Genomic DNA, 19,560 nt, shown 5'->3' on the forward strand with positions numbered 1-19,560 from the left:
TCTGATCTGACCCCTTAAAAAATTTCCTTTTTAACTTCCCGTGCATTAAAATTTTTCCCTTTATGTGTCTTTTCCACTTTTATTAATTTAATTTAACAATTATATGATTACAGTGTTTAATTGTCTTAAAAACTTTGAATTAACTCATTCAGAAAAGAAATATAACAATTACTTTGATGTATTACACTTACTAACTATCTAAGAAAATTACTTTTATAAAATTTAATATCCTAATATTATATTTTATCTTCGTTAAATTAAAAGTATTTTTTTAAAAATATTTTTAAATTTATAAAATTAAAATACAATACTAAAGTATTTATTTTTAAGAAATCAAAAAATATAAATATTAATTTTGATAATTTACAAATTAAAAAATATTTTATATTTAAGGATATTTTGATGATTTTAAAATTAATTAACAAAAAATAAGACAAACGAGACTTCTAATTAAACATTGTTATTTAAATTATTGATTTTTTAAAAATAGAATCATATATATATCAAATTTGACATATCTCCTACACATAAAAATAATTATTTAATTATTCTTTAGAAAAAAACAATTTGTAGGATGAAAAAAAAAATCTGTCCCTGCAGGTTAAAAAAGTCTTTAATTATAAATTTTGGTTAAAAAATTTTAAGTAATATAATATTTAAAATATAAATTAAAATTCATTATTAAACATTAAAATATTAATTTAATTTTTTTGAAAAATTAGGTCTATTCTGTTCAAATTTATATATATAAAAAAGATGTATTTGTGCGGAGGCATATTTAGAGTTTATTTCAAAATAAAAAAGGCCCAGAATTAAATTTAAAAAAAAAAAAAAAAAAGAGCTAGGGTTGCATCTCAAGTTGATGCTTTCTTGTGTATATAAATACAAACACATCTCCTCCTCCGCATTTCCTCTAGGGTTTAGAGAGAGTCAGAGCTTCAAACGGCGAGAAGATGGTGAAGTTTCTGAAGCCAAACAAGGCGGTGATCATCCTCCAAGGCCGTTATGCTGGTCGCAAGGCGGTGATCATCAAGTCCTTCGATGAGGGAACACGCGATCGACCCTACGGCCACTGCTTGGTTGCAGGGATAAAGAAATACCCAAGCAAGGTTATCAAAAAGGACTCTGCCAAGAAGACGGCCAAGAAGTCCCGCGTTAAGTGCTTCGTTAAGCTCGTCAACTACCAGCACTTGATGCCCACCCGCTACACTCTCGATGTCGACCTCAAGGACGTTGTATCCGTCGACGCATTGCAGAGCAAGGAGAAGAAGGTTGCGGCTTGCAAGGACACTAAGGCGAGGTTCGAGGAGAGGTTCAAGACGGGCAAGAATAGGTGGTTCTTTACCAAGCTCAGGTTTTGAGCTTTATACTAAGGGGTTCAGTTCGTAGAATTTTCTTGGTTTCTTTTGCTTAAATTTTACTTTTATGAAATGGGTATGTTTTGCTTTTGAGACTTGTCAAGTGGTTATTGCGAATTTGATGAACTTTTTCAGATCTATTGGGACGAGTTATTTATCAGCATATACAATCTTAGTATCTTTTTATGGATTTTGTTTGATTAGACTCTACTTTAACTGCGATTGCATTTTCTAATTGGTTAATGGGTGTGTATTTTTAAGAAATTTGTTGGCCTATGGAAGCATTGATTGTAAGTTTAGGTTCCTTGTTAAAATGGGTTTGCTATCAGCATTTGAGAAATGTATAATTTTACATATAAATGTGGGTTCTGGGTTTCTCCCAATCTTTATTAATTGAGACTCTGCAGTTTTATACAAAAATATCCATTAGTAGATATCCATATTCATTTTCTTGGTTTCTTTTGCTTAAATTTTGCTTTTATGAAATGGGTATGTTTTGCTTTTGAGACTTGTCAAGTGGTAATTGTTAACTCTAATCTTACTGTGAATTTGATGAACTTGTTCAGATCTATCTATTGGGACGAGTTATTTATCAGCATATACAATCTTAGTATCTTTTATGGATTTTGTTTGATTAGACCCTACTTTAACTGCTATTGCATTTTCTAATTGGTAAATGGGTGTGTATTTTTAAGAATTTTTTTGCCTATGGAATCATTGATTGTAAGCTTAGGTTCCTTGTTAAAATGGGTTTGCTATCAGCATAGTGGTTCTTGGGTTGATAACGATGGAGCTATATTATAGGGTAGAACAATTGAAGACTACTTGGAGTTAAACCTCCGTGTAGAACCAGGGAGAAAGAAGTGTTGAGGGAACTATGTTGTGTTTGGCAGTGAAATGCATTTGGTCCTAAGTGTGTTTGGATTCATGGTTTCAATAAAATTCATGATTTTTTGATGCCACATGTACTCATTTGCACTTGTTATAAAGTTCACAAGTGATATTGGTTATGTCTTGAATTAAATCATTGGCCTGGATTGTGTATTAGGATAGTTGAGTGATAGTCTTTTGTTCAATTTAGCATAAACATGTCTGTATCACTATTCTTTTAGGGAAAATCACAACAAAGGCCTAAGTTCGAGTTGAATAGAAATTTCTGAGTTTGATATGTTCTTTTTGCAACGTGCATGTATTAAAAATTGTTAAGATATGCACTCAACGTTTTGCTCAAGTTCTTGAGGTTGATGCATGAATTGTGCGTAGAAATTTTTATTTCCAACTCCTTTTCTGTTTTCTCGAGCCATCGAATGTGATGGGATGTTTCAGTTTGCATTGTATCCATATTATGCTAGTTTTAAAGGAAATTTCTTAAAACTACATTGGTGTATCTGCACTTTGCCAATAACATGTTGTATAAAAGAATTTTTCAGTTTTACCCTCTGATTAGTATTGATTAGTTTGTAAAAAAAGAATTCACTTGCATGATTTTGTTTTCTTTAAAATGAAAATTTTAAAGATAACAGTTTGTTTTCGTCCAATTTGCATTGTTTGATATTTTTTTTTTTACAGGTTTACTCCCTTCTTTTTGGGCCTTTCTGATTTCTATTTAATCTGGAAGTTTTATATAAATTAGAGAGTGATCCTACATTTTGGTTGAATCATATCCATATTATTGCTTGTAGTTTAATTCATATATTGTTTCTCCCAAATAGTTTAATTTATATTTTTTTGACGTTATTAAGTTGAAAATAATTACAATATGGTTGGAGAACATATCAATTTGACTTGAGGGTTTGTGTTAATTTTAACATAATTTATACATGGAAAAAAAAAATTATCCGTAAAAATAAAGCAATTTGGTCTGTGAAACAGTTTGAATGACTTCTTTCATTTTGCTCTCCCGTCACTTGAGTTTCGCATATTAGTTAGGACTATGCAAGATTTTTCCGTCTCAAACAGAATCAGAGAATGGTATTAGAATCGAAAAAGAAAAGCCATCATAACAAACTAAACCATACTCAATTGGATTTACATTTATTATCTCGGTTCGATTTATAATTTTTATAATTTTAAAAATGTTATACATATACTTTGTGTGGTTAGAATTGCATCTGGATTACCGAAGTTATATTATTTATAATATAAATACTCTTTATTGGGAATTATATATTACGATTATTATTGTTTACAGGTTAATATTTTTATTTTTATTATAATTTTAATTTTAAAATTAAAATAGAACTGAAATAAAAATAAAAATTATATTAAAATCGCTTAGAATTAAACTGATTAAAATTGAAATTTAATTTCAAATCTAATTTTTAAAATTCGAAGAATCTAAAATTCAGATTCTTAGCTAAAATTATATCAAACGCAGAATTAAACACCCTATTACTAATGTGTGATTTGGTTTATTTTTTTCAAGTATACCGTTTTGTGGGAAAATGACTTTCCAACACTCACCTAATATGTTACTAGTATAGACTGGTAGTTCAGTGATGGAATGCTTGCCTTGCAATTCATGCTGTAAATGCATGAGATTACATATATAAATTTTAGTAGTTGTACTTCTATGCTTGTTTGGAATAAAAAATAATTTCAATTCAATTTAATTCAGTCATTTTTTATTAAATTTTTTATTTGAAATAAAAATTTTATTTTTTTAATTTGCAAAATTTTTATTTTAAAAAATAAAATAGTATAATTTTATTAGAATTCATTTGAATTTTTTTTTTCTTATAATGAATTATGCCAAACAGTGAGTTAGGGAACATTCTCACCTAATCAATTTGTCAGCTACATCATTCTGCAGGAACTGTTTGGTATAGCATTGCTTATATGAATGACATTTGAAAGGCCCGAGCAGAATATATGCAACACAGTCAAATAAGACCAAACCCAAACTTGAATATTACATGAAATAACCATCTTTGCATTCAGGTAAGAGATGATATTGAAAAACAATTTCCCTTACCAACTTCAAACACCTATGCTAGGAAAGTATGCAAGCAAAGGTTTCAATCTGCTGTGCGTAATCTTAAATAGAAACAAGGATCATTACAGAAAATAATTTAAAAAAAGAACAATAGCAGATAAACAAATAGGAAACAAAACCTAGATACATGAAAAACCAAGACTCATAACACCAAAACTAATACCTCTTCCCTAGGATTATGCCGATGATGATAGATACAACACCCACTCCCAGAATGAACTTAATGTTCATGCCTTGAGAGACCTCTTTAGTTTGGACATGCATCTCCGAAGAGGATGATGACGTTTGCGCAGTCGCAGCAGCCTCTAACTTTTTCTTACTCTTCCTTTTTGTTGGAGCAGAAATCATTGATCCAATATCTCTGGATTTGATTTCTGTTCCATCGTTGTGTTCAGCCAAATTACCCCCATCGTCCTGCAACAGATTAAATTTAAATAACTGTTTGATTTATGCTAGGAGATGTTGCTTATTTTGACATTAGTAGCTAGGCTTCTGATGTACACAAAGTTGGCATTTTTGCCATACTGAGCTCAAGAAATCATATAAAAATCTTCAGACCATAGAGGCCATAAAGAAACAAAGAGCATGTTATCATGCTGGAGTCTGCAGATAACTGTACGAGTTTTTAGCACGGTTAATGCAAAATGATAATTGATTTAATTCAATTACATTAGAATACATAAATTTATAAAATTTAAATTTATAATTGTTAGAGCTTGAACATAATCTGTACATAATTATAGGAGATTACATAATTATAAACTAAGTGATTGATAGAGGATTATTAGGAATTGTCTTAATAGAATCTTGTAATATGTATATATATACACTTACTTCGACGGAGAAATATAATAAAATTGTGCAATTGTTCCTTATCTTATTACATGGTATCAGAGTTATTTCCGTAGAAACTTAATTTTTTTTTTCTTTCCTATCAAGTTTTAAATTTTTTGAGACTTAGGATTCGTGTTCTTTTGAGTTACCCATCTAAGGTAATATTTGTCTCTCATCATCCACCTAGGGAGGACATCCAAGTCGTCTTGCAGTCCTCTTATCAGATCTGTGGTTCGTTTGAGTGTTGGGTGGAGACGTTTTTGATACTGTTCATGTCGAGTATTGTTCACACCGGGTACTGTTTCACTGGGTTAGGTTTCGTTATTTTCCTTTAATTCGTTTGAAGGTATAGAAATATAGAGTTTTGGTTGAAATGATTTCTAACAGTAAGACCCATGTTATTAAAATTATCCTAACGTCTTCAGTAGCGGCTGAGACAGGTAAAACATGTCTTATTTCCTCTTTATATAAATGGGTCATTGATTCTGTATTATGGATCATATGACATGTAATTCTCATATTTTTACTAGTTTTTTATCTCATAAAGCACTTTCTCCTGTTTTATACCTGATGGGTCAACATATAATATTGAGAGTATTGAAACTGTTAAACCTACTCTTTCTATTACCCTATCATCTGTGCTAAATTTACCTAATCTTGTCTTTAATTTAATCTTTGTGAATAAACTTATCAAAAACCTAAATCATTGTATTTTCTTTTTTCCTGATCATTATCTTATTCTGGATCTTGTGAGGAACAGATTATTAGTAAAGGACATATATTTGGGGGTCTCTACATTTTGGATGCATGGGTGCCTTGGTCTGTTGCCTGCTCCAGTATCGTGTCTCCGTTTGAAGCACACTGTCAGTTGGGACACTCTTCTTTACCAATTTTAAAGAAGTTATACTTCAATTTCATGAGGTATCTTTACTGCAATGTGAGTCATGTCATTTTGCAAAACATTATCGAAACTCTTCAAGTCCTAGAGTCAATAAACGAGCTGAGAGTTTTTGAATTAGTTCATTCAGATATTTGGGGCCCATGTCCGGTTGAATCTAAGATTGGATTCAGATATTTTATAACTTTTGTGGATGATTACTCTAAAATGACTTGGATTTATTTTATGAAGCATCGTTTGAAAGTGTTTTCTCATTTTTTTACCTTCTCTACTGAAATCAAGACTTAATTTAATGTGTCTGTGCAAATTTTGCGAAGCAACAATGCTAAGGAACATATGTCAGAATCATTCTAAGCTTATGACTCAATATGGTATTCTTCACCAATCGTCATGTATTGATACACCCGCTCAAAATGGGATAGCTGAAAGAAAGGATCGAAATCTCCTTGAGACTGCTCGAGCTCTGTTGTTTCAAATGCAAGTTCCTAAGCAATTCTGGACCGATGCTGTCTCTACTGCATACTTTCTTAATCATATGCCCTCCATAGTACTAAACGGTAATACTCCTTATAATGTCCTCTTTTCTAAGAAGCTATTATTTCCTCTTGAATCATGACTATTTGGCAGTACTTGCTGTTCGAGATGTCAGATCTCATGTGACTAAACTTGATTCTAAAGCTTTTAAGTGTGTTTTTTTGAAATATTCTCGCCTTCAAAAGGGATATTAGTGTTACTCTTCAGATCTTAACAAATATATGATCTCAAAAGATATAGCCTTTTCCGAGCAAGTTTTTTTTATCCTGTTGCACAAACATCTCCTGATTAAGAGGATGATGATGAGTGGCTTATCTATAGAATCATATCTGATAGTGAAACCTCTTCGAGTATACCTTCTGTTGTACAATCTGATGGTAACATTCCTCCTAGTACTCAGCCTCCTGTTAAACCCTCAGTTGTTTAAGTTTACTCTCGGAGATCAGTACCTGATGATACATGTCCTGCACTAAAATCTTCTTCGCCATCAGATCTACCACCGAGTGACCTTGACCTCCCCATTAGTGATAGTGTAAATCTATCTATTCTGTTGCTAACTTTCTATCTTATGATCATCTGTCTCCTTCTTCTACCTCCTTAATTGTCTCTCTAGATTTCACTTCTTTGTCTAAGATAGTTAAAGAGGCCCTCACTCATTCTAGATACCGTGATGCAATTTTTGAGGAGATCAAGGTTCGAAATGAAAATCATACTTGGGAATTAGTTGATTTACCCTCTAGCAAGAAGGCTGTGGGCTATAAATGGGTTTTTGCTATCAAAGTCAATCCAGATGGTTCCATAGCAAGGCTTAAAGCCCGTCTTGTCGTCAAAGGTTATGCCCAAACCTATGGCATTGCCTATTCTGACACTTTTACTCCTGTGGCAAAAATGACCTCAGTTCGCTTGTTCATCTCTCTAGCTGCTTTCCAGTATTGGCCTTTACACCAGTTAGATATTAAGAATGCATTTTTATATGGTGACCTCTAAGAGGAGGTGTATATGGAGTAACCACCCGAGTTTGTTATTCAAGGGAAAAGTCTGCCATTTGAAGAAATCTTTGTATGATTTGAAGCAGAGTCCCCGTGCATGGTTTGGCAAGTTCAATGAAATTGTTCAAAAATTTGGATTGGAAAAAAGCAAGTGTCACCATTCAGTCTTCTGTAGAAATTCAGATATTGATATTATTCTCCTTATGGTATATGTTGATGATATTGTCATTACAAGGAATGACAGTACAGGGACCTCAAGCAAGTGTGACCATTCAGTCTTCTGTAGAAATTCAGATATTGATATTATTCTCCTTATGGTATATGTTGATGATATTGTCATTACAGGGAATGACAGTACAGGGACCTCAAGCAAGTGTGACCATTCAGTCTTCTGTAGAAATTCAGATATTAATATTATTCTCCTTATGGTATATGTTGATGATATTGTTATTACAGGGAATGACAGTACAGGGACCTCTTCTCTCAAAAACTATTTGCATGCGAGTTTTCATACCAAAGACTTGGGTCAGCTTACGTATTTCTTAGGAGTCGAAGTCTTGAGAAGTAAAAGGAGAATTTTCCTGTCTCAAAGGAAGTATGTCCTTGACTTACTTGTAGAAACTGGGAAGATGGGAGTTAAACCATGTAACACACTAATAATTCTTAATATATGTCTTACAAAAGATGACAAGAACTCTTATGATGATCCAGAGAGTTACAGGAGGTTGGTTGAAAAGCTGAATTACCTTATGGTAATGACTTGCCCAGATATTACCTTTGCAGTAAGCATTATAAGCCAGTTCATGTCTGCACCTATAGTGAAACATTGGGCCGCTTTAGAACAAATTCTATGTTATCTAAAAGGGACTCCTGGACTCAGTATACTCTACAGTGATTATGGGCATACTACTCTTGAGTATTTTTCTGATACTGACTACGCGGGATCCAAAAGTTATACAAGGTCGACTACAGGCTACTGTGTATTTATTGGAGGAAACCTAGTGACTTGGAAAAGTAAGAAGCAGAATGTGGTATCCAGATCCAGTGTCGAGTTAGAATACAAGGCCATGGCTCAATTCACTTGTGAGATTCTGTGGATAAATCATCTGAAGGAAGTTGGTATGGATGTTGCATCACCTACGAAACGAACAGACTAAGCATATTGAAATTGATTGTCATTTCATCCATAAGAAAATTCAAAAAAATTTAATATCCACCAATTATGTGAAGACAGGGGAGCAACTGGGTAATCTACTGACCAAAACTTTAAATGGGTCTCAAATAGAATATATTTCTAATAAGTTCGGCATGATAAATATCTATAATCCAACTTAAGCGGGAGTATTAAAGTGTGAACATAATCTGTACATAATTATAGGAAATTACATAATTATAGGAGATTATGCAACTATAGGAGATTACATAATCATAGGCTAATAGGCTAATTGATTGATAGAGAATTCTTAGAAGTTGTCCTAATAAGGCCTCATAATCTGTATATGTACACACTTGTTCCAATAAAGAAATATATTGAAATTGTCTAATTATTTCTTATCTTATTATAATAATATATCATTTATCTATGTACAGTAAAAAATTCTAATCAATATAATTAAAAAAAAAAATTCTAAATTAGACCGGTCCGGCTCGAAACCAAGTTTCAACCAGACGGTTAAGATTCTAATTAAAGGAAAGGGACCGGGACCGACCCTCTAGTAGAACGTTTTGGTCCAATCCAAAAACCAAAACAGTTTAATCAGCTTGATCTAAATTTGATAAGCCGATTCACAATCCAAATCAGACCCTGACCAGGCCTAGAGAGGGTAGCAAAGTTTTAGCGTTTACTTAGTAAAAGAATAATTTTATTTTTTATTTTTTTAAATTGAGCATTTCCTTGTTTTTTCTTTAACTTTTTGTCAACCACTGGCGTGGGTTCAGACAGGATAGACGAACATAAACTGACCTTGTGTAGTAACTTTTCATCTGCAAGTTGCAATTTCTGCTCAAGCTCCTTCACTTTGTTCTCTAGAAGTATGATTGCTTTGTTCTTAGCATCAAGGTCTTCAAGGGATTTCCTCATAGCTGCTTCTCTTTCTAAATCTTTTTGAGAATTTGCTTCCTTCTGCTTGGTTTGACATCAAAGATATGTTTTAAAAACAGTATTTTTGAATATCACATGCACATTTTCCAAATATCAAAAGCAAGAACAAATTTTAAAAACTGAATCCATACATACGAGATGCTGGCATATGACCGCCTGGTGTTAAGAATATGAGAAGATAAAGGTAATTCTTATTCTAAACTTCATGTAGTTCAGTTAATTTAAATCAGCAAAAACCAAACCAAAATATAATATTTAAATGCCTAACCTGTGCAGTAACAATGCTCTGAGCAAGTTGTAATTCACTCTGAAGCTGAAGAACTTGATCATTTAACATTTCTCTATCATGGACTTTCTTTGCATGATCTTCCAGTTTCAAGGTTAACTCAGCTTCTCTTCCAGCGGCAGATGCCTGAATGCTTTCAACCTGTAAGCAGTAGTATTTAGAGTTGATCGACTTCAATTAAACATCGAAGCCTTATTTGTGAGTTCTTTCTAATTCCATTAGTTGATAACAAATACCTCTTCTTTCAGACGAGCCTCAGCTGCTGCTAATTTTTCTTCAAATTCCTTGACACGGGTTTGCAATGCTGACTTCTCCGCAACCTCCATTTTGAGATTTTCAATCTCAGATTTTAGGGCTTCTTCATTTGCTTTCTGGTCTTTCAATTGACCTTCAAGCTGGATGATCACTGATTCAAGTTCCTTCTTTGCATTTTGATACGTGTCACTGAGAAGGTTGTTCTCTTCCATGACTGAAGATATCTGCAATTAGCAATTTATTAAGTCAGAAGATTGTATGCCAACTGAATTTACCCATCAGACTTCATAAAGGATTTAGCAAACCTGAGACTGTAGTTTTTGTCCTTCATCAGTAAGCTGCTGAGTTAAATTCTCTAGGGCCTTTTTTGAATTGTGAAGCTGTTCTACTGTTTCATCCTTCTCCGACTCTGCTGCAGACAGTTTTGACTGTAAATCGCTCAGTTGGGACTCATTTGAGGCTAGGTCCTGAGTGAGCTTCAAATTTGCCTCCGCTAGTGCTGCACTTTCTTTCTCAAAGTGACTTGACCTGTTTTGCAGTTCTTCAACAATACTTTCCAAATGTTTCAATTTCAGGCAAGTCTCTTCCAGCTCAAGTTTCCGAGTTTCGGCTATTGCAGATGCTTCATGAGCCTGTTCTTCATACAATTTCATTTGGCCTTCAAGTGCATTTAGCTTCTCATTCAAATTGTTTGTTTCAGCATCCTTCTGAGTTAGTTTCTGGATGGCCTCCTGTAGCTCCGCTTCTGCTTGAACCATCCGAGCTTCAGTTGCCGAATGAAGTTCCAGAGCCCTTGAGTGCGTATCTGATATTTCTGTGATAGTGTTCATGTGAGAAGCAAGTTGCTGAGATGAGGCTTCCTTCTCAGAAACCGCAGAATTGAGCAATTCCTGAAGTTCATTGACCTTGCTTTTGAGTTGGTTGTTTGTCTCAACGAGTAGTTCATTATCTGAGGAAGTGTTAGAAGCTCTATTTTCTACTTCTATTATCTGTTTTTTAAGTTCCTCATTTGAGGTTTCCATAGAAGCCACTTTTAGCAAACATAAATCCAATTCTTCCTTCAGAAATGCAGATTTCCTAGTTGCTTCAGCTACCTGCTCTTCATATAACTTCACTTGGTCTTCAAGAATCATCTGTTTCTCAACTAGGGTTTTTGCCTCAGACTCCTTGCTGGTGAATTTTTCTATCGCTTCTTGAAGTTTGAGTTCTGAATCAGTTGCCAGTGATTCTTGTAATGATTCAAGCTCAGAGTGTCTAGCAGTAGCCTGCTCTAATAATTTTTCTTGTCTCTCTAGCTGTTCCTCAGCAGACTTGAGCTTCACCATTGCATCACTTTCTTTCAGTCCAGCGGCCTTTAGATCATTTTCAATGCCCTCCAACTTCTCCTGCATCACAGTTAATTCATTGCGTAGGACTTCCACAAGATTCTCAGCATCGGCCAGCTTCTGACTGGAATCAATTGATGCATCTTCTAACTTTTTCTTTTCATCTGTCGCAGAATTCAGGCTTTCCATTAGCTCTCTCTCCTTTTCATTGGCTGTCTGCAGTGCAATTTCAAGGCTTGATGCCTTTGCTTGGAATGCCTCTAGCTCAGCTGTGAGTTCAGATACTCTGTTAAAGTATCTGTTGGACTCTGCTTCTGCATCCACACATTTGTTTTCTAATGTGCTAATCTGCTCTTCAAGTTCCTGAATTCTATACTTCTCTGCTTCGAGTAACAACTCCAAATCATTTACCTTTTTGCTGGCATCCTCTACTTTGGAATTAGACAACTGGAACAAATCTTCAAGTTCAAGGCTGCGCTGATGATTCATGTTCGCTCGGTCCTCATGTTCAGCACACTTCTCTGTGGCAATCCTCAGCTCAACCTCAAGCTCTGTACTTCTTGTCGATGATTGATTTAGGGAAGATTCAAGGTGGTTTATCTTCTCCTGGTATTCCTGCATCTGGTGGCTCAATTTTTGCTTTTCCTCCTCCAGTTCTTTCAATGCAGCACTGAGGTCAGTTATTTTCAGTGAGAATTCTCTCAATTCTCTCTCAGCATCACTGCTTTTCAATTCAGTTAAATTCAGTTGTTGCTCAAGTTCCACATTCCTCTGCTCTGCTGCGATCAAGCATGTCTCAAGTTCTCTCAGTTGGGAATTTACATTTTCTACTGCTTCATGTGAAGCTCGGATTGAATCCTCAAGCTCCAAATTCTTTTCAGTAGCAGATGCTGCAGCAGCTCCAGCTGCAATGTGAACCTCTTCCAAAGACTTCAATTTTTGTTCAAGCTCTGCATTGTTTGACAAAGCTTGAGACAAAAGAAGATCCGCTTTAGAGAAATTCTCATCTGAAACCTTCAACTTGTCTTCAAGGTCATTGCATAATTCTTTCATTTGTGCTGCATTACTAGTGAGATCTGTCACAGTTGCTTCAAGAGCTTCTTTTTCTTTAATTACTTTTGCCAGTTCTTCACGTATAGCTGAGACCTGTCCCTGGTGGTCTTTAATTGCTGCTTCAACCAATTCCCTTGCATTGACTTCCTCTTGCAGCTTCAACCTAGTGCCTTCTAACTCTGAAACCTTTGCTTGAAGATCGTCTTTAGTTGTAGTGAGCAAATTCTCCAATGTCAAGATATCTTCCTTCACCTGAGATTCTGAAGCTTTCCTCAGATCTAGTTCTTGGGTTAGTTCACTAATAAGAACCTCCTTTGAAGAGAATCTTTGCTCCATGTCCATCAGTTGTGATTTTGAAAGTGCAAGTTCTTCATTAACTGTTGCAAGTTCTGCTGTAGTGTCCTTAAGGGCTTGTTCAACTTTCTGGTTTTCTGCAATCTTCTCATATAGGCTCTTGACTTCCTCCTGAAGGGAAGCCATCTGACCTTCAATTTCTTTTGCACTTGATTTTGCTTCTTCAAGCAGCCTCTCAAACTCCACAGCCCTTTGTGTCTCAGATTCAGCATGTGAACCACTTTGTTTGTGCAACTCCTCAAACCTCTTTGCCTCACCTTCAGAAAATTGTAGCTTTTGCTCCAACTCTTGCAAACTCTTTCTAGAGCTCTCAACCTCAAGGCTGAGACTATCAAATGCTTCTTTCACCTCAGTCAATTCCTTGTGCTTCATATCTTGTGCTTGCAGAGCTTCATTCAAAGTGCCAAGCTGTGAACTATATTTCTCCTCAGCATCAATTAGCTGTTCTTGCAATTTCCTGTGATCAAGCTCAAGCTCCACATACTTCTTTTCACCAATCTCTAACTTCTCATTTGCAAGCAATACCTCTTCTTTCATCTTGGTATTTTCTGATTCAGAATGCTTTAATGCGTCAGCTACTCTTTCCAATTCAAGTTCAAGATCCCTAACCTTCTCCTGTGCTTCCAATAATTCCCTGGTTGAACTGCTTAAGCTTCCATCTGTGGCCGATGGCTTCTCCTCATCTGCATTTGCTGGCTCAACTGTAGGAGAAGCATCCTTGACATCAAGTGATTCCTTCTCTACTTTTATGAATTCTCCATCAGTCTCATCCTCTTCTTTCTTCCCTGCTTTTTCTACTTGTGGCAAGTCTCCATTTGTTACCTGATTAGGATCAATAATGATTTTCAGTGAATTCAGAATAATATGAAGGGTTAGTTTGCTGGGAATCCCACATCGGAAATCTATGAAATGAAAGGGTTAGTTTAACGATTGGATTGCACTACAGAATAGGCCAGTAATTTTGATGTGTAAAGCACTTCCTGACCTGTATAAGCTCGTATTAAAATGAACTAAAGTTTAATTTGTTTGACCCCCTGTTCAAAATTTAACATGGTTGTTTATTATAATTCTAATTCTTGAAATTATATGGAACGATAAGCATGGCTAGACATCCTCTTGTTTATCGTATGAAAACATTATAGGCATGTACATAAATTTTTTGTTACTAAAAAATATAAACACAAAATAATTTAAAACTTTAAAAAAATTTAAAAAAAAAAAAGGAAAAGACTAATCAAACCCTCAATAACATATTTGAATGTCACTTGAACTCAAACGAGAAATGCTGGACCTTTCCTCTTCATAATCATGCATTATCAATCTATTTTCATAATCATCTATAGCAGATTATATATATTATATATGACTTACATTGACTGTATCGGCTTTCTCCTCTGTATCAGCCTTCAGTACTGGTACTTCAGAAGCCATTTGAGAGTCGACTTCCATACTATATTAATACCACTGAAATTTTCAAGTTAATAGTTAATAGGCAAATCAAGGAAAGATACAGCAAACGTAAATGTGCTCGTTTATGGCAGGAGAAAGACAACAAAATACTGCTATATTGTATAGAAAACATAGAAGAGTGTTATTTCATAAGCAGCAACAAGATGATAATTATTAGGGTAAATTGCACTTTAGATCTTGAATTTTAAGGAATCGATCATATATTTTTAAAATCAAATACTTAAACCTCTATACAATCAATTTATGAAGTCATTCCATGTATAATTCCGTTAGTCAACAAGTCAAAAGAGAATAACATTTTAAATATCTAAAATAGATTTTATATTATGTAAACTATACTTTAATTCCTGAATTTTAGTATAATTGATGAATTAATTTTGTATTTTTAAAACTAAATACTTAAATCACTCTATATTTAATCCATCTAAAATTACAGTTCTATCCATTATAGATATTAGTTCAAAACTAGTAGATAATCAAACTTTTTCTAAAAATACAAATTCTTTCTAAAATACTTTTTTGTAAAATTTAATATCTACTTAAAAGTTATTTAGTACCACTTGAAAATAGTGGAAGTTAGTAAATATTTTCTGAAAATTTTGAAATTATAAGTATTAAAATATTTTAATGAATGGAAATTGAAAAATAAAAAATTTTAAAAATTAGTTAAATGAGATATTATAAATAAAAGTTAATGGGGATTTAAACGTTTTTTCAAATAAAAAATGAAAGATCAAGATGTTTAATTTATAATAGATGAAGGTTAGATGAGATCAAACGGATTGTAAAGAGATTTAAGTGTATATTTTTAAAAATATAAGAATTAATCCATTAATTATGTTAAAATTTAAAAATTTAAAATATAATTTATCTATATGAAAATAATAATAAAAATATTTCTGCACTTTTAACGGTAAAAATAAATGGAACAATCTCTAATTTAGAGAGATTGATTATATAAAAATATAAGTGTTCAATTTTAAAAATACAAAGAATCGATCTATTAATTACGTTAAAATTTAGGAATCAAAGTCTACATTACCTAATTATTATTGTTATTATTTAAAAAAAAGCTCGGGGATCTTGGCTGTGAAAGACAGAAGTGCAGCACATGCTATGGTACTAGATTTAGAATAATAAATAAAAAAGAAAAACTCTGTTAAATGGCAAGTGCATCAGCTGAGCTGGTAACCTAATTATGATTTTTTTTTTCAAATTTCAACATTTAAATGAGTGTCAAAATGGTAATGCAGAGCTGAAAACCATAAAGGGCTACCTAACTAAAAAACAGTAGTCTATACTCACATGTAACAGAGCCGAAAGCTGTTTTCTTTTAGTGTATGCATTTTGGCGTTTGCTAAAACAGCTATTCCTTCCTCTGCCTAAAACATTTGTTCTTTTAACCGCATCTTAACTAAAATTTTACGAGAACCCCAATTGTTCATGTCTTCAATTCAATATATATTGAATTATGAAAATATAATTACACTCAACGAACTTCACACTTATATTGTTACTTCTAAAAATATATTAAATAATCCCTTAATTTTAGAAAAAAAATTACACTACTTCAATTTATTTGTTACATTTTAGCTTATATTACAAGTAAAATAATTTGCTAGTCCATTAAAATTTAAATAAAATATTACTTTTAATCCTTTATAATATTAAGGATGAAACATACTGTTATTTTAAAAATTAAAAAATTATTAGGATTAAAAAATATATATATATTTTTAAATAGTGGTGAAATTAAAAAGTTGATAATAATTAAACTTATTTTAAAATATAAGAATTCTTTTGTTAAATTTCACAAGCTTTTTATAATTTATTCTAAATAAATAAATAAAAACCTAGTATATAAGGACCCGTTTTAAAGTTCATCCTTCTATAGAAAAAAGGGGAAAAAAAAAAAGGAAAAAAAAAACACACTACACAAGGATCCATTCCAAAAAGTATATATATAGAAAAAGAATCGTGTAAGATCCAAAATCACCTGCATTACTGCCCAACATTTGACACCATTAACGTGGCGGGGCCCAAACAATACTCTAAATCCAAGCATACACGTAAGAAGGCCCTCTAAATCTAGCGCAGTAAAAATTTTCCGTTAACAGTAACTCAAAAGGTGCAATCTCAACCGTTAATTGAAGAAGATGAGATGCACCAATCAAGCATTAAAGAAATACCCAAAGAAAAAAAGAGAGATTGCTTGTTTCCGATTCCCACTTCTTTTCTTTTTCCTTTTTGCAATATATATACAAAAATTAAAAAGAACCATAATTGGGTGGATCCCACTAAATGGGGTATTCCATCCCCATCTTGATCGTGCTTTTGCTTATTTTGTTTTGTTTTCTTCTAATTTTCCATCTTAAAAGCTTGACAGCTCAATATACTGAACATTTTCTCCTTTCATTAGGAACCTTAACTGCAATTTCGCAACTTACAAATCTCCTAATTCTGTCTATAGTTGTTGAAAAATAAGGAAATGGAGCAATTAGTTAGGGAAAACTTTTATCTAACATTTAAAAAAACAGTTCTAATAGAGTATTGTTAAATTTTTTTTTATAGTTTTTAATTAAGTGATATTTGTTTTATTCAAAAAAAAAATTAATTGATATTTTAATAAATTTAATTATTTTTTGAATGGAAATAAATTTAATTGCTGAATATAAGACATAATATATAAACATAATAGTAAAGACTAACTAATGGTTCATTTATCCTATATTGTAATAACGTAAATACCAAGTTAAATATGGTGAGGAGTAACTTAAAAGATCAAGTAGAAGGTGGGGCTATCTATAGAATAACAAGTGGGCACAAACTTGATAAATTTATATAATATAAATAAATTTTGATAAATAAAATTATAAATTATATAATTTATTAAAAATAAATCAAAATCTCGCTAAAAATTTGAAAAAAAAAATTGAAAATACGTTCTTATTCAAAAAATAAATAACAAGAGATATTTCAATTAAATTTTAAATTTTTAATCATTAATCCAAAAATAATATTGCAACCATGGTTTTATGCTTCCTTCCAACTTCTTCATATGAGATTAGATCTGTCCTTTACCTTATGGTGTAAAGTAACAAAGTAGCCTGCAAATAGCATTTTTTTTATTCTGAAATAAGCCATAAAATTATTTAATCATGGAGACAGTTCCAGAATAATTTAAATTCCACCGAACACCAAGCAGTCAAAGAGGAGGGAAAAATAAAATAAATCAAGTTTTATTTAATCAAAAGAAAACTAAATGATCAATCAAGACTAGCTACTTCTTCTTCACCTCTCTTTTTGCTATGAGTCAGTATATTCATTCGAACACGAACTTGATATTGATCAGACTAAAAAAACCAGGAAAAAATAATAAAAATCACCATTGACAAGAGTTGATCGTGATCATGATCCAACGATAATCAAAAAGAAGGAAAATAAAAGGATTAATTAGAGATCTACTTGATACACAATTATCATCATCTTATCTACACCATCAAAACAAAATCAGGATAGCAAAATTTCAATCGCTATTTCTAAATCATCAGTAACTGAAAAAGAAAAATAAATTGGAAAAGAGGAAACAGATGCACAAAAGGAAGAAGAAGAAAAATAAGAAGAAGAAGAAGGAAGGGATTGAAAAGGAGAAAAAGAAAAGAGATTAATTGCTTACCTGAGAGATCGAAAGTTGTTTTCCTATGCGTTTAGATTTTGAAAACAAGAGAGGAAATGGAGTCTCTGAGGGGATGATGATCAAGGAATTGAAATTAGTGAGAGAATCTTTTGCATATAAAGGTGGAGAGAGAAAGAGAGAGAGAGAGAGAGTGTGTGGAGTCCACTTAGTAGTAGGTGGGTCCTTTTATTACCGCCAATCACACCACGGTTTTTGTTCGGCTCCAACGCTGCTGATTTGTTTTGCTATCAACTTGTTGCCTCTGCATCTTCCTTTATTTACCATCTTGTCCTTGCCGCCGGTCCCTAATTTATAATTTATTGTTTTGGAAAATTTTTTTTATAACTTATTTATATGGAAAATGTAATCTTTAAAATTTAATTATTTGTGTTTATTTAAACAATAAGTTACGCGTTTTAATGAAATTAGTTATTTAATTTTTCTAATTAAATTATTTTATAATCTGTTAATTATTTAGTCTTTCATTAATTAATTAATAGTACTGAATACTTTTTTTTTTTGAAATGGAATAATACTGAATACTTGTAATGTGAAATTGTAAGAAATTTGTGATTTTATATTTGTATAAATTGAATAATTGTGTTTTAATAATGTAAAACTAATTTATGTACAAAGACATTTTAGTAATTTTACATTATCTATGATTTAAATAAATAGTAGAATTAAATTGTTAACAATTTAAAAAGACAAATTCTAAAAAATTTATAGTTGAAAAGAATAAATTAATATATTTTTTCAAAATAAACGAAATAAATAATTGATTTCACTAACTGATAAAGATTAAATAATAATTTTCAAACGTAATTTACACTGAAATATTCAGTTACAAAATCAAAATTTTGATTTTGAATTTTTTATCAAAAAAATTCAAAAATTAAATTTATGAGAAATTTTAGGAGTAATTATATATTTCTAATTAATAACGTATTAATAAATTCAGGTTTTCTTTAACAAAAATTCAATTTCAAATCAGCATCGACATGAATTGTTTAGAGCTCAATTCCCAAAGTGTAACGTGGCTGTAAAATATAGTATGTTTTAATTATGGTTATAATATAAATTCTGGCAAAGAAAATTATATTTATAAATTTAAAAGATAAGGATAACGTATGATTTTGTCATTCAGATAATTTTGTTATCAAATATTCAGATAATTTTTATAAGATAATTTATGATATAATTTCTGATATTTATAAATTATTTATCTTTAATTAAAAGAAAAAAATTTTAAATTTTTAAAAAGTAAAAAAAAAAATAGCAGCTACACAGACACTATTTTTACACTCTTAAAAAATTTAAGTTATTTAATTAAATTATTCCAACCAAGGTTTAAAATTGATAAATTCATTTTAAATTAAAAAACTTAAATTATTACAAAATTAAAATTATAAAATTAAATTATTATAAATTA

General features: G+C 31.8%; 2 protein-coding genes across 2 annotated transcripts; one reads left to right on the top strand and one right to left on the bottom strand.

The window, feature by feature from the left end:
- Nucleotides 1–897: 897 nt before the first annotated feature.
- LOC110622274 (60S ribosomal protein L27-3) lies at nt 898–1,548 on the top strand. Its single transcript, XM_021766736.2, has one exon. It carries the CDS (start codon nt 954–956, stop codon nt 1,359–1,361), a length of 408 nt encoding a protein of 135 aa, XP_021622428.1. The 5' UTR covers nt 898–953; the 3' UTR covers nt 1,362–1,548.
- Nucleotides 1,549–4,245: 2,697 nt separating this feature from the next.
- LOC110622273 (myosin-6) lies at nt 4,246–18,286 on the bottom strand. Its single transcript, XM_021766735.2, has 7 exons — nt 18,129–18,286; nt 14,354–14,446; nt 10,556–13,804; nt 10,232–10,474; nt 9,978–10,136; nt 9,572–9,730; nt 4,246–4,767 (listed from the first exon to the last, which is right to left on the bottom strand). Exons 2-7 carry the CDS (start codon nt 14,429–14,431, stop codon nt 4,510–4,512), a joined length of 4,146 nt encoding a protein of 1,381 aa, XP_021622427.1. The 5' UTR covers nt 14,432–14,446; nt 18,129–18,286; the 3' UTR covers nt 4,246–4,509.
- Between the last annotated feature and the right edge of the window lie 1,274 nt (nt 18,287–19,560).

Source organism: Manihot esculenta, chromosome 9 (genome assembly GCF_001659605.2).
Source record: "Manihot esculenta cultivar AM560-2 chromosome 9, M.esculenta_v8, whole genome shotgun sequence".
Taxonomy (NCBI): Eukaryota; Viridiplantae; Streptophyta; class Magnoliopsida; order Malpighiales; family Euphorbiaceae; genus Manihot; species Manihot esculenta.